Source organism: Manis pentadactyla, chromosome 7, assembly GCF_030020395.1.
Source record: "Manis pentadactyla isolate mManPen7 chromosome 7, mManPen7.hap1, whole genome shotgun sequence".
Classification (NCBI taxonomy): Eukaryota; Metazoa; Chordata; class Mammalia; order Pholidota; family Manidae; genus Manis; species Manis pentadactyla.
The window spans coordinates 147,813,311-147,830,114 of NC_080025.1; the positions used below are offsets into that span (position 1 = coordinate 147,813,311).

Consider the following 16,804-nt stretch of genomic DNA (forward strand, 5'->3'; position numbering starts at 1 on the left):
CCCAGACGCAGAGCCCGTCAGACTGCTGGAGACCGGAGGGCTGAGACTTACGCAAGCAGAGCCAAAGCACCGCCTTTAAGAAGGACTCCAGAACCGCTTGCCTCCCTTCACGGCAGGCGGGCCACACTCTCAAAGCCCGAGCACCTCACACTCGTTCCCCACCTGCTTCCCTGCTCCCCTGCTGGGCACGCACCACCAAGACAGAGGCGACAATCAGAAAGGTTCCTGTGTTTGGTCCTTAAAGGAACGGAAGATGCTCTTATCTTAGGACTCTGCCATCTAGTCACAGGGGTCCAGCAGAAAAACAGGTGCTTCCTTCTCATGGGCCGTAACTGAGAGGTGAGATAGATATCCGAGAAGCAACATACATACACAGTGGTGAAGGTAGGAACCTGGGATCCAGCAGCCTGGGGCTCCAACTCTGAGCCCTGTGAGTTGCAGGGCAGGCTACTTAACATCTCTGTGCTTAGCTTTCCCGTTTACCAGGTGGGAATAATCACAGGACCCACTTAATGAGGCTGTCCTGAGATCAAAGAGTTACACATTGAAATACAAACACGGCAATGACCCACCCAGGGACGCACTACTTAAATACTTCCCATTATTGTTGCTGTTTTAAAGTAGCAAGTCTCTTTGAAAGCTACACACATAAAATTGGTCTCATTTTATAATCAAACCTTGGCTACCTACTTATGTTATCTGTATTATTAAATGTCTGGCTGCATTTAACCTAGGAACAAAGAGTTTGCTTGAATTTATAAGGCTTAGAAACACAGGAACTGACACTATGGCACACTTGTCAATCCGCCATCAGCAAACGGCAACAAGAGAAATGGCGCTCAAATACTTGATTATATTTTGCGATGAATGATTTATTATCTGGTATTTGAAAATTCTGAACCAGTGATGACAGTCACTAAGAAATCAAAGCCCCAAAAAGCAGGCAGAAGTGGGCTGGGAGAGGTGCTGGCCTTTGGCCTCAGCAGTTCTCCAACTCGGTGGTGTAACAGCTACAGCCATTCAGTATGATGCAATAGCTACAAACACTCGATTTAACAGCAATAGCCACTTGATAGGACCTAACAGTGACAGCCACTCAATATGACAGCATGTCCTGGATTCTCAGGGGCCACTGTTGATAAGCTGTACATTTTTTAACAAAAGCTTTTCAATGACAAGGACATTAGAACATTCACATGGGATTTAGTTACTGATAAAACTTTCTTCTTCAAATTCACAACACACATATGAATCTCAGCCTCCTCGGAGTCGTAAGGATCCTCCTGTTCCCTTTTAGTCCTCAGAAAGCACGCCAAGCAGAGGCTGCCACGTGTTCTTCATAACCCGTGCTTGTGGACTTGGCTTCTGCAGTTTGTTTAGACAAGTATAATACCAAAGCCATATCCTAGTATAACTGCATTGTGTTTGAACTTCCTATTGGATTACATCTGAACTTGAAAAAACTTTTTCTTAATTGAATTACACAGAACTGGAAGTTAAGTAACTTGTCTTGAAAATTAGTTCTCAGCTCTGCTCCTCTAAAACAATAATCTGGTTTTGAAATTTCATAATCCATTTTTTGGTGTTTAGCAATTTCTACTGATTTTACATTTTTTGCAGTGTAGCAAGTAATTTGCATACATAACACTTTTGCTTCAGTGGTATTTGTAATAATGAATTTAATCTGAATGATATTCAAAAGCCAAGAAAGGTCTTTATGTTCATACTTCTTTCGACAAGATTCCAAAGTCGTCTTTCATACTAAAGTTTGCCATACATTAGCAGGTCAGGAAATGACTTAGTGGTTTAAAAAAAATAGCAAAACAGAACAGGAAATGCCAGCATGCATCACACATAGTAAAAGTCAGGACAGTGTTGTTATATTTTTGTTTATACGTATAGAATGTGTACATGTGCGCATGTGAGTGTGTGTATACTGAGTTACAATGCAGAATGTAGGTCTCCCTGTGGTCAAATCGCTTGAAATCCACTGGTGTAAAGGATTCTGTTTCAGTGGATTAACCAGATGCAGCAGCATTTACTCTTGTGAAAACTCTGGTTAAGATGTCCAGACCCCACTAGGTATGGCTTAGTCCTTCTACAAAGCGATTAGAGGAATCAGACAAATCTACTCATGCAATTAAATAAGATAACAAACATGATTTCAATTACATTTTAGGTTGCAAGCAACAAGACCACCAATAACTCTAACAACAACAAAAACAGAAAATACCCACTTCTTCCTCAATGCGACATCCCACCAGAATAACTACAGCCCTTTATAAAACTGAAAGTAACCTATATAAACCCTAAGTTTTAGCCAAGATTGTATTTGAGATTAAAACTAACAAAAACACATTTGAATGCTTACCAACCGAAATATGAGATCACTTGTAAAACTTTAATTTCTAAGACTTTTAAAAAGTCACACTAACTTGGTGAAGGGGGGAGCCTAGTAAACATAATGTTCTTCATGTAACTGTAGATTAATGACAACAAAAAAAAAAGTCACACTAAAAGTGTCTCATAGAAACAAATAAGATCAACAGATAATTTGTAAACAAAACACTCTGTAAACAAAAATATTTAACCAGTGCATCCAAACATTAAAGTAACATCATACTTTAGTTTTTAGTTTAAAAAGTCAGTACTGCATGAATGCTCAGATTTTTTAAATTATTGTTTTAAGAATCTACCTTTACACATTAAACACTGTGTTAACAACAAAGGAGGCCACACAGGCCACACAAGAGGTGTGAGCCTGAGTCATTAGCTGACTGAGGTCCGCTGCACTCCAGCAAAGCCAGGCAGGCGTCGACGCCTTGAGACCTGCACACCGGGGATGTAAGCGCCTTTAATGCACCCGAGAGTCAAAACCGCACGGACGGTGTCACTTCTGCAGGGCAGCACTGACGGAGCTGATGTCAGCACGGGTGTATCATTTTCACATAAAGGCTCTTTTCAGAACACATCTACTTTTATATACAATGTATATAAAGTTAAGTAAATATGAAATCAAAGAAATATCTTAGAAAATCAGTAAAAAACATTACAAATATTACCTATAAAATTTATAATCTTAAAATAATTTAAATATGTTGCAGAACTAACTAGTTCATGATAATTGGCTGAGTCTCCCCAATAAACTTAACTATGGTGCCTAATGCCCTTTTATAACAGACCCTAGAGACGAGAGCAAGAGGAGCAGGTAACACAGTTACTGACACGCCAAGCACCCAGCAGTGAAACGGCAGCTGCAGAACCAAGCGGACCGCCGGCACCTGGCGCTCTGACCGCAGGCCTACCTGCCTTCTCCATAAGAATGCTCACTGGAGGGCGACCCGACGGGAATGGTTCCTCGCCAGTCATCGAGTTCCTGGCCTCAGTGTATTGCCACCCATTCTTGCCATGCACTTCCTGCAGCCGGTCTCCAGTACACATCCAACAGGAGCACCTGCATTTAAAGTAAGTCTCTCACTCCAAGGGAAGACTCCTGCATATGTGGCCAGGCACACACTAGCTGTCTGTAGAGCCTCACACGGCTGTAATTATGTGGCAGGTGGGGTATGGAACAACCTACATTTGCTTCCATAAAAAGCATGTGAGAACCAAGGTTCAAAACCATTCCTCCACATGATGTGTATCCTCGTTCAAGAGCAATGAAGATGCATCCAACAAAAACTTGAGGAATTTATAATATAGTTTACTGCTTACTAATCCAAACCTGCTTAATTAAGTCTTCCAATGGAAAAGAACTTTCAAGTGAGCAAAGACATTGATAAGTTTAATATTTTACTTGAAAATTTTCAGACATGTTACAAATACCCAGGAACTCTTCCTCTATATGTGCCCTGAAATATTGGTGTAAGTTTAAAGTGATAGTCTTTTATTTAAAGAAGCTTCTTTCTCCTCTCTCCTTGACCCGGTCTGTTCAAAGTGTAGATTGCAAGCAAGTTTCAGTAAAAAATAAAAGCTTGCAATTAATGCTTAAATAGGTATAATTACCAGTGAAATTAGAAAGCAGCCAACTTTATTAGTTTTCTCCATAGGCAGACCTTATGCTGAGAAACTCACCAATACTTAAGCTTGTAGTATTTACTGAATGCTGTTTGGAATCACAAAATATTCCTTTATTTTAAAACTAAGCTTTATTTTAACAAGAGAACCTCAGAGGGAAATGCATGGCATAAACAAAGGAGATGAATAGAGCTTATGAACTTTTTCCTATTATTTTGGCTCTAAGTAGAAATTTTTTATGTCACATATATACAGCCTGTTTTTCATAAATTTCTCCAAAAAAGAAAATCCCTTTAAACTCAACAACTTGAGAAAATGTTCTTTCCCTATTGTCTGAACGCAGACAAGCCACCATAGTACACACAGTGCATGTGAGCGCCCGCATGTGGGGACTGTGACAGCATCCCGTGCACGGGGGCCCACCTCCCAGTTCTGCATGCACAGTGGTCAGTACTCCACCTTAGTGGATGGTGACACACAGAATAATTCTATAGCTTTCATCCAGGGGACTTTAAGTCAAGAAGCCACCCCAGGAATCATGTACAGCTGGATGGAGCGCTGCAGAATCGTCCTACGCTGTGGGTGCTGATGGTACGCGTCTTGGATGTTGAACTGGTAACTTACTTACAAGTCTGAGGTTTAAACTGACATATACAAAAGTAACCAAAGCCCGAAAAGTGTGGTGACAGAAGGCATTTCCACCACACAGCAGCTATAGTTTCATAACAGACACAGGAGCACAGGGAACTGAGGGATTTTTGAAGAAAACGCTTTTAAAAAATGTGTGTATATAGAGCCTGTAAGGCAAACTCTTTAAGTTACAAGTGTATCCGACACTGGCAACTGTGCTACGGGAGGTAATACTGAGCCACACGCACATAGGGCCCCAGCGTGACCTGGCACTTCCTGCCTGAGGATCACGCACCACACACACAACGTGTTCCTGCAGTGTTCTGCTACGGCCCAGGTTTTAAAAGATTTTTGTATTTTTCCCTTGAATCAAGTGCCAATCAAGACCATTCCAAAACATAAATCAGAACTAAGCTTTTGGTTTTTTCTTTAAAAAAAGGAAGTGAAAAAAGTCTGCCACCACGACGGCCCAGCGTGCCTACTGTGAGCCAGGCCACAGACCCTTCACGTCACACCCGAGTGCCAAGGAGGCATCCACCTCTGATGACACATGGAAAGGAATTTAGGTGACTACTTAGAAAGCCCCAAAGTTGCCTCTTCCAACATTCTCACACAGCAACTGTCAACTGATGCAAGCAAGCGTGTCCACAAAGCGTTGTGCCGTCCTCAGGGCCTGCACTGGGCTGCAGGCTACCGGGCCCGCCAAGCTGACCTGAGGAAGTCCGAGATGCCCCGCTCTCCATCAGTCATGAAAGAACAGCCCTGGCCAGCAGCCCTAAATAGGAGCCAGTCATTGAGAACCGCCTCTGATGCCAGGAGGGCCCTGAGTTCAGGGACCCTGGGCCTCTGGACCACGTGGGTGCTGCGTGCCTCACAGGGCCTTCTGGTGACCATTTGCAGAAGGCTTTGCTGTTTCTGAATCCCTTGAAGTATTCGGTAAGTGAAGTTTATGAAGCCCTACAGAAAAATTAAGAAAATGGTAAGAAACATGGACTGTTGAGTGGCTGGGCACAGGGCTGGGAGGCAAGTAACAAGGCAGGAGGCAGTGCTGCTATGGGACCTGTGGAGCTGGGCAGACCCCCTTTGGGAGGAAAGGTGTCTTGTGCCCTCTGGCTGCTCCGTGGGGCCTAAACTGAAGACAGCTGCCTAACAGGAAGCCATGCTCTCTCCTCAGCTCTGGACATCTCTGGGGTCATCACGACACCCCAGAAAGCCAACGAAGGCTTCTGGGGACATGCACACGGCCCTCTTCTCTGCTCGGCTCCCTCCCCCGCCTCCCTGCCCTGCCCTCCCACGGAGCCCGGGAGCGCCTCCCACACGCCCCCCGAAAGCTCACTCCACCCCAAGTGCAATGCCCAGGGAACATGATCTGAGACAGGGGTGACCCCCCATTTCTGTTTCAAACACACATGCGTATCTATATAGGAAAACACAGAGAGACACACAAATATGAAGCATGTAATTAAAAAGAAAGGCAACGGAAAGCATTAACAAAAAGAGGAAGAAATGGAGAAAGAACAGTAACATAAACAGTATAAACAGTATTTCACTGTTCAAAGATATTACACAGAATAAAAAAGGGTCCCAATGTTTTCAAGTCTCATTCATTTCCCTGTCTCACACAGCAGTTAATCACACAACGCATGTGGTACACAGGGCGCCGCCACACCATCACGGGGGGAAAGGCGGACGGCAGGTGACGGTGTCTGTGGCACTTTAATGAAACGAAGCGCAAGACGGTCAAAACACATGAGCAGCACGTCTATGGAAAACTCACTGAGGCAACGATCTTTACGAGGCTCAGACCTTTGTGATGCCTCAAGAAACATGCTTGGGGAGACTATTTCTCCCCTAAAATTTCAGACAGCTGTCTACCTGACCGTGAGGCAATTTTCCATACTCTTAGCCCAACGTAGCACCACAAACCTCAGCGTTTCTATCGCCCGCATGTCTGAATGAAAGGAAAGGTAAAACTGACCCTATGACATATGACTGGGAAGGAAAAAATAAATCAAATAGATCAATCCAACATGAAGCTGTGGTCCCAGGAATGGCCACGAGCTGAGTGGCCACAGGAGCCCCCAGCTGTGGGCGTGGCACACATGTTCATGCAGGGCCACTGGGGAAGGAGACGCAGCGGGCTAAGGGTGCCCTGGTGGAAGCGGAAGCCCCTTCTGAGAACGGTTCTCTCAAGAAGTGGGTCCTAAAACTGGCTGTAGCACCAGCTCTGCATTAGGAGAAACCTGCTCTCTTCTGCAGAAACAACCACCTCCACCACCAGCCCTCACAGCAAAATGCACCAGATACTCTGAGACTGTTATCATTAACGGACATAGCAGCAAAGGGAACACGAGTTAAATCTTATAATCCAATTACGATTCCCAGCGAAATCAAATTTAAGATCTCACATGACTAATACTTCACAGATACTGATGAGGACCTTTTCTATGCATAAGGCATTGCCTCCTTAGAGTACCCCAGAGAATAGCAAACATTAGGAAAAAACTATCTATTAGGTAATTTTACCCAACTCCTGAGGATTCCACTGCCTGTTATGGTCAAAAGCAGATACAACACACACGACCTTCACCCCAGGTTAAATTACATTTCCTGTTTTCATAAAGGCTACCGTAGCAAGTTGGCATCCCAAACACGTAGCAAGTTGGCATCCCAAACACCTAACTCAAACCCTGAACTTCTGCAACCCGCTCACACCCTTCTCACTGATGACCCGTGAGCGGGCGTGGTCATGAGCTGGAGGCTCACTCACGGCACTAATGCCACCACAGGCTGAAAGTGAAGTTCTAAGTCAGGACACTTGGTTGGGAGAACTGCTGTTTCCACTTCACCTTGCAGATCTTGACCTGGCAGCATTGTGAAACCAAGGCACCGATTACCTGGTGCTTCAGCTGAAACAAGATATAACTTTCCCCTTTCAGGCCAGTATTTCATCAGCCACCCCATACAGGGTAAATTCAAAGCAAAATACCTATAAGGAAACAATGTGAAATCTCTTTTCCTTCCAAAAGGCCATCCTTTCAATCATCAGGGTTGGAAAAGCCTGGTGGCACGTGAAGCTTTATTGTTGCTCGTAGGTTTAAGTTAGCGGAAAATGGGGCCTTCCTGAATTGATGGTGTTGCCTTTCGCAGTAGAGAGATTTCACAGGGGAATACGGAGTACGAGCAAATCACATGGTGTCACTCAGGTAAAGGATCTGATGCCAAGATTTTCTACAATAAATCACTGCCTTTCCTTTCTTTTATCACAAAAATCCCACACTCCAAACCCAAGAGGGCTTGTATGGCAAGACAGTTTACATTGTCCTGCTATTTCTAAAAAGCCTCCCATATGTTTAGTACTAATGGTGAAGTAAGCACATGAGAATGCATTACAGGGTACATTCATACCCTTGCCAGCTTACCCAAACCTAGACTTTTAACACTGCTACAATGTATGTGCCTCACAGACACATGATATAGGGGTGCCTCTCTCCAACTAACACCAAGAATACTAACATTTTTATCTTGAATTACTCTTTGGTTTCCTGAAGAGAATTAGGGGTCAGCCTGACATTTGTGAAACTAAGCCTCAAAAAAACCTTAGACTAAAAAATAGCAAGAAGTTTCATTACCAAAAATAAGTCTAGCATTTATCACCCTCACCTCAGTACCACCACCACCGTAACAATAAAGAGCTAATGTCTGCAGAGCTCTTGTGATGTGCCAGGACTGGGCTCAGGCCCTGAGAAGAATTATTTCAGTTAATACCCAAACCAGTTCTAAAAAGAAGAAGATATGTCACCATTTTAAGGATGAGGAAGCTGAGGCTTAAGGAAGAAATTTTACACAAGTGCATAACCAATAGATGGTGGGACAGGAATGTGACCTCTAAGGTTTCACACATTTGGAAAAATGAATAGGTGAAGACTTAAAATTAACTAAAATGCCAAGGTTATTAATCAGTAGAAAGAGAAAAAAAATACCCATAAACCTCAGGATTACCTAGGGCCTTGAAAAGTTCTTCTCGTACAGCAGAGGTGAATTTTCTGACCAGACACAATGTTGTCACAATAGCAAAAAGCAAATTGTAGGATAATACAATATAGAAATTTCCCAGCCAATTAAACCTTCCAAAGTCTCCAAGTAGATCAAATCTAGTGATTCCTGTTAAAAATAAATAAAATAGCCCTTAATAAAGTCAAGTACAACATATTCATTATACAAAATAAAATAAAAATCAGGTTAAATTCCACAGACTTTCTCAATTCTGTTAGTGGGACTCCTAGCTAGAATACGTGATCGTCATTTCCTGAACCACCACAGCCAGCCCTCACCTACTTCATCCACATGTCAGTGTCGCTTGGAAGCTGTGAGCAATGGGCTTGGATGAATGCCCGCCGGCTCACTCAGCATTGCTCCTACACCGACAAGAAACCCGCGGTGCTGCTCGTGCTCAACTAAAGTAGGAAACAGGGTTCATGACGGAAAAGACCTGACAAACCCTCACACCTCCCCCATGCTGGCCCCCTTCATGCAGGTCCCTATTCAAATGCCACTTCCTGGCAGAGGGCACCTCTCCTCTACCTAAAAGAGCCGAGCCCTCCATGGCCCTCTATCCTAATTATGTTTCTTCGTAGTGCACACCATCTGAAGGATTTCCTTCCTCTTCTGGCTTATTTACCGCCTACTTTCCCCAGGACGGAAGTTCTATAAAGACAAGGATTTTTGTCTTTTTCACTCTTACAATCCTAAAGCCCAGAGCAACAGCTTGCACATACTTAATTCTTATTACATAAGTGAATAAACAAATATGGTGATCTCTGTCTGGGGGGGGAAAGAAAATTATTAACCTGAATTAAATGGTACAGGCTTGGGGAGTAAAATGGCAAAGCTGGAAATGCAACTTAAATCACATGTGCATTTAAGTTACTGAAATTTACCTATAAACATTTTAAAAAGCAAGTCTTTTTATTTAAAAAAATTTAGACAGTCATTCTACTCAATGAGCATGTGCCCTAGGCCCAACACTTTCTGGAAAGAGTATGTGAATGGTAGGATTTTTCTGACCATTGGTAAACAAATCAGTAAGTAACCCAGCATTCAGGTGGTCAGCCAAGGGAAAGATGAAACTGAAGAGCTCCCTGGGGTGGCATAATTTTAACCAGAGGACTATGTAAACAAAACCACAGGTCTCTATTTTATGGGAGGTCTAAGGATTTCAAAGATAACTTAGACCAAACTCAGGTCCACCCTAGGAACTGACTCAGAGCTTAAACATCACCCCCACCTCAAGGCAACCCCATCACAAACTATAGGGGTAGACTTAACAAAAGCCGCTCAGAGAGACAACCGAAAAATCTCCATATCCAAACAGTGTCACAAAAGTAAGAGGTTTCAGAAGGAAGTTCTTTTGTAACCACATCTACCGGGGGCCGATGTACTGTAGTTGGAGAGACAAAATCTACCATCATATTTTAAAGAGAGAGAAAAATTAATGAAAACATACAGTATCTTTTTCAAGAAAGAAAAAGGGACCCAGGCCCAGGAGGGCATGTGAGCAGGTCACACAGGCAGCCATGGCAATGACTGGCTACAGCTCTCAGGGGGAAGCCTTAGTGACACTTTACTTGGTTAAAAGGAACATATATTTAATTATGCAAGTACCATTCAATTAACCTAGGAAGTCATCTGTAAACAAGATACAGTCCTTCCAAACAAACGTCAGTGGCCTTAGCCCAGGGATCCCCGATAAGGAGTTCATTTGCTCTTTAGGACCGTGACTCCTTTGAGAATCTGTGACAGCCTTGGATCTTTTCACAAGAAAAACACAAACGCACATACACAAAACTGCACTCCATTAATGCTCATTCATGGAAGAACTGATGTATCACAGAATAAAAACCCTTGCCAAGATGCTCCCCAACAGTCTTATCTGGTTTCAGAAATGTTTTGATCATACACCACAATTAGCAAAAACAAAATTAGAGTGCATATAACCAGTATATGTGCATTTAATTATGTATAAATTACATACTATTCACTAGGGACTGCTTGGTGGAATCAGCATCTTGAGCGCCAGAGTCAAGACCTCACCTGAAGCATCACTCTCATTAGATGGTTTGGTCCCCAGGCATCCATGGTTGACCTCATGTACAAAACTCCAGGAGCCTGTTGCTACAGTGCACTGGGGCACCAGGCAGAGAATCAAATTACAGGTACAAGTTCTAAACACATTGTTGTTTCAAATTCAGTATCTTTAAAAATTTAATATTGTCTGACTAAAAGATTACATTGTATGTTGACAGCAACTACATTTATCATGGTGGTAAGTATATCATATATTAAATACATATATAATATTTAATATCACATTAAATACATAAATACATCATGTATTTAAATGTGATAAATACAACATATATTAAATAATGTATATAACTGTCAAATCACTATGTTATCTTTATAGATCTTTAGGACCAATGACTCCTTTGAGAATCCAGTATTTTATATATCAATTACATTCCAGTTTAAACCTGAAACCAATGTATTATAATCAACTACATTTCAGTTTAAAAAAAGAAATTATCAGAGACTTCAGGAGGCAATAAAAATAATATAAATATATATATATATATATATATAAAATAAAAGATTATTCTGGGCAACACACACAGCTCTTCAATCCTGAAAACCTTCTATAAGACTGGACAGCAAGAAACCGTAATCCCTTCTCTAAATTTCTGTCTGAGAGGTTTTTATCACAGCAATTTTAAGATGTACTTTTTTATTAAAAGTACCAACAATTAAGAAAAAGTAGCAGTATTTAAAATTTTAACTTACACTTATATAAATGTGTAAATACTTCAAAATCTCTGTGTCTGGAGAAAGCCATAATAAGGTATTCAGGAAGCAAATTCTAAATCCTTATATTAACTATGAGAAAATTCTATTATCAAATATTACTTAAATATTGACATGCTTATTCCCATTCAGAAATTCATTTATTTAAAAGATAAGGAAAATATATACCAAGTAGAAAGTTTAGTTAGTTAAGCAGTGGCTAGGCATAAGGCCACATTATCTGGATTATCTGTTAATAAAATATTCTTTGTGATGAACTACACAACAGCTCCCCTCACTAGGATTCAATTAAAATGTTTTATGAACAATTCCTTAAATAAAGGCCTTTTTCTATTCATATTTATAAAAGAACTAAGGTACAAAACAGAACCTCATTTCAAGAAAGAGCTGGTTACTCTACCTGTAATATGAGTCAACAGATTTTATGTTCATTAGCCCGTCTGAGTCAGCTTTGACTTTTAGCAAGCATGTTCATGTTCCTTAACTAGCAAGATTAAGTTGAGAGAGCATTTATAAAGCCTGACAGACTAAAAGGATCATTAAAGTAACTTTACCAATAAATTATGGCATATCACAAAATATGGTATGTGCTGGCATATCACAAAAATGGCTGACATGAGTATCCATCACTTCAACATAAGACTGTCAGAAAGAACACATACATCTTGTTTTAAAAAATAAATTTATAAATTAAATGTTCTTTGCCAAAACACTGGGATTAACACTTTTTTTCTCCTCTTGACTCTCACAATGGTTAAATTACTATCTTGACTAGATTTTAAAACCCCCTTCTCTAAAACAGACTTTTTAAGTAATTTACCTAAGACAGTGTCAGAAAATTAATGTCCCATAAAGGGCATGAAATAGTAAAATTTACAATGATTTTAAAATATCATTAATTTCAGGACTAATGTAAATAGATTCATTGCCAATTGTTTTATTCATTCAAAAACAAAGTCATTCTAAAACTAAAGAGAGGTTCTACTTCTGGGGTGGAATTGAAGATGAGACTCTTAAAGTCTTTAACTTTTGACACTCTTACTATGCAAGTAAATTTTCACTTAACTATGTCAGTTTGTTGACTTCAGATTCCATCCAACAGCCAAAATACACAAAACAGACAAAACCATGGTTTTCCTGACCCTGTACATCAAGCAATGAAGTTCACCAACGCTGAGATGAGACATAGCGAATTGGTCCTTAGGTCTGCCACAGCTCCTAAAGAGGCCTTCCAAGACACAGTATGGAAGTGTGGACAGGACAGAGGCAGGGTCCAGACAACTTGCTGAGTTTAAAAGATGCAACAGAAGCTGGGGACAGCATGGTGGCTAGAGGGCTGCATAGCGTAAGACCCCAGGAAGTATGCAGAAGACCTCTCACATATTCAGCAGGAAACTGACTGGGGCATGCTTGTGTGAAAAAAATTGACCTAGAAATGACAGATGGTAGAATGAGTAGACAGGACCTTAAAAGACTGTAACTATATTACTTATTATAACATTTCAGAAGCAAGAAGAAAGACTGAACTTGTTAAGTAGAATCATTTTTTAATGCAATTTATCCAGAAGAATGCAGATAAAGAGGAAAAAGGGAACTATGAAGAGATGGGAAGAATAGAAAATAAACAGCAAGGTGATAAATTCATACATAATCATATCATCATATTCATTGTAAATGATCTCAACATCAAAATTCAAAGACAAAGATTGATAGGTTGGATGAAAACACAAGAACCAACTCTATAATATCTACATGAATCAACTATTTAAATATAAAGATATAAACAAGTAGAAAGTATAAGAATGGAAAAAGCATTTTATGTTAACCCTAATCAAAAGAAAGCTGAAATGGCTTTAATAATGGTCACACAAAATAGACTTCAGAGCAACAAATATTATCAGGGATAAAGAATATCATCACCATTATAATAATTACAAAGGAGTCAATTCATCATAACAATCCTAGACATATATGCATCTCATACCACAGCTTCAAAACACATGAAGCAAAAACTCGTAAAACTATAAAGAGAAATAAACAAATCCACAATTATAGATTTCAAAATCCTTCTCTCAATAATTTATAAAATAAATCAGTAAGGATATAGAAAACTTGAGTATCAACCAAATTAACCTGATATTTAAACATTTTACCCATTAATAGCAGAACATACTTTCTTTTAAGGGTACATAGAAGATACATGAAGATGGACCATGTTCTGGGCCATAAAGCAAGTCTCATTAAATTCAAAATTATTCAAGGAATATAAAATGTATTTCCTCACCATACTGGAATTAAATTAGAAGTCAATAACAAACAAATCTCTCTGGAACATTCTCAAATATTTGCAAACTAAATCACTTACTTTTAAATAACCCATGGTCAAAGAAGAAATAAAAAAGGAAGTCAGAAAGCAATTTGAACTGAATGAAAATGAAAACACTTTATATCAAAACTGGGGGAGGTTCAAACAAAGCAGTACTTAGAGGGAAATTTATAGTGCTAAGAATCAATATTAGAAAAGAAAAAAGATCTCAAGTCAGGCAGCTTGGCTTCAATTTTAAGAAAGCAATAAAATAGAAAACAAGAGAAAATTAACCCCAAAGTAAGAAGTAGTAAATAGTAATGAAGAATTCAATGAAATAGGAAATAGAAAAAGAAAAGGGAAAAAATAAATGAAACCCAAACTGGGTCCTTTGAGATCGATTAAAATGAATAAACCACTAGCCATAGCGTTCAGGAAAAAAAGAAGACACAAATTACCAATATCTGCTATGCGTGAGGTGATATTACCACATTGCACTGATACAGCTACTTATGTTAAAAGATAACAAGGAAACTTTATGCTAATAACCTGACAACATAAATGAAATAAACCAACTCCTCAAAGGCCACTAACAAAATTCACTCAATAAGAAAAGCATAAGCTGAGCTGTCCTCTCTCTTTACAAGAAATTAAACTTATTGCAAAACCTTTCCACAAAGTAAGTCCCAGGCCCAAATAGCTTCACTGATTAATTTTATCAAACACTGAAGGAAGAAAAACCAATTCTATAAAACTCATTGCCCTTAGTCCATTACGGCTGCTATAATAATATCACAGACTGGATGATATCATAGACAGACATTTATTTCTAACAGTTCTGAAGACTGGAAGTCAGAAATCAAGGCTCTGGCATATTTGGTTGTGAAAGTCCTATTCCTGGTTCATAGAGGGCTGTCTTTTCATTGTAACCTCACATGGCAGAAAGGGCAAGGGAGCTCTCTGGGACCTCTTTCATAAGTACCCTCATGAATGGCTCCACTCTCATGAACTATTAACCTCCCAAAAGGCCCCATCCTCATAATACCATCACACTGGAGATTAGGTTTCAACATATGAATTGGGGTTGGTGGGGAGGGGGGAGACAACACAAACATTTATAGTATTCATCCAGAAAACTGAAGATGAAAATATACTTCTGGACACTTTCAATGAAGGTAGTATTAATCATATATCAAAACCAGAAATAAAGATAAACAACAAAAAAAGAGAACTACAGATCTATACACTAGTAAGTACAGAAGCAAAAATCCTAAACAAAATCTTATCAAATTGAACCCAACCCAACAAATAAAAAGGGGTAATGTCATGAACAAGTGGGGTTTATCCCAGGAATGCAAGGTTGGTTTAACATTCAAAAATCAATGTAATTCAGTACGTTAACATTAAAAAAAGGAAAAGAAAACATGATTATGTTAACAAATGTAGAAAAAGCATGTAACAAAATTCCACATTCATTCCTGATAGAAATTCCAGCAAAGTAGAAAAAGAAGGGAACATCCTCAGCCTTTTACCAGGCACTCACAAAGCCACTCGGAAAAAGAACAAAGTAGAAGAACTTACAAAAGAACTATAGCTAATACGAGTTAATGGCAAAAGAATGATTTCCCAGTATGATGAAAAACAAGTCAAGAGTGTCTGCTGTCTTCACTTCTATTCAGCATTGTACTGGAGGTTCTAGCTAATGCAATAGACAAGAAAAACAAATAAAAGCATCTGCATTAGAAAGGAAGAAGTAAAACTGTCCTTATTCACATGTATCATAGTCATTAAAGTACAAAATTCAATGAAATCTACAAAACAAAACTAAAAAAGTGATATTAGCAAGACCACAGAATAAAAGACTAATATACAAAAATAAACTGTAGCTCTATGTACCAGCAAGGAACTACAGAAAATCACATTTTTTAAAAATACCATTTATAAGAGCATCAAATGTGCAAGACCTGAACAAAAACTATAAACACTGCCAAAACAAATTAAGAACTAAGTAAGTATACAGTGTCCAGGGATTGGTCAACTCAGTAACATAAAGATTTAATCCTGTCCAATTAATTCTACAGATCAATGCAATCAAAATCAAAATCCTACCAGGTATTTGGGTAGAAAATGACAAGCTAATTTAAAAAGCCAAACAGAATAGAAAAGACTTAGAATTAAAGCCACTCTCAAAAAGCACAAAGTTGAAAGACTTATAATACCTGATCTCAAGTCTTATCATCAATCTATAGTAATCCAGACAGTACAGTATTGATATAAGACAAAGACATCAGTGAAACAAAACAGTCCAAATATAAACCTGCACCCACACACATATGGATAATTGATTTTCAAGAAGTTTCAAAGGCAATTTAGTGGAAAATGAAGAGACTTTATGAGCAATCGTCCTGGAATAACTGGCTACATATGCAAAAAAATAAATTTCAATTCAAACCTCATACTATACACAGAAATTATTTCAAAATGGGTCATGGACCTAAGTATAAAACCTAAAGGTACAAAACTTCTAAACAAAATATAGGAGATAATCTTTATGATCTTGGATCAAAGAAAGGTTTAGTAGATATGACACCAAGAGCACAATCCATAAAAGATAATTTGATAAATCTGACCTCATCAAAATCATGAATGTCTGCCTCTTGAAAGATACTGTTAGAATAAAAAGAAGCCACCAAATGGGAAAAATATTTGCAAACCACCTAAGTCTTGACAAATGACTTTCATCCAGAATGTAAACAGCACCCAAAACTCAAGAATAAAATAATCCCAATTTTTAAAATGAGCCAAAGCTCTGAATATATACTTGACCCAAAAAAAACATACAGATGGAGAATGAGTACACTAGTTATCCAGGAAATGCAAGTTAAGTCCACAAAATAAAACACCACCATGCCTGTTAGGATGCCCACCATGAACTGACAGACTACACCAGTGCTGGTGAAGATGGCAAGTAACCAGGGTGTGAGCCTGCAT

General features: G+C 39.4%; 1 protein-coding gene across 3 annotated transcripts in view; it reads right to left on the reverse strand.

Annotated features, from left to right (window-relative positions):
- Window positions 1–16,804, reverse strand: part of LMBR1 (limb development membrane protein 1) — a 139,024-nt gene that overhangs the window by 3,224 nt on the left and 118,996 nt on the right. The window contains exons 16-17 of one of the 3 annotated variants that reach the window (XM_036899475.2): window positions 8,650–8,811; window positions 163–5,604 (exon numbers count right to left, since the gene is read on the reverse strand). In XM_036899475.2, coding sequence (XP_036755370.1) covers window positions 5,519–5,604; window positions 8,650–8,811 — 248 coding nt within the window. In that variant the 3' untranslated portion in view covers window positions 163–5,518. Of the gene's footprint in view, window positions 1–162; window positions 5,605–8,649; window positions 8,812–16,804 lie in introns of those variants that run through there. The other 2 variants (XM_057504943.1, XM_057504942.1) reach the window with 2 other exon arrangements.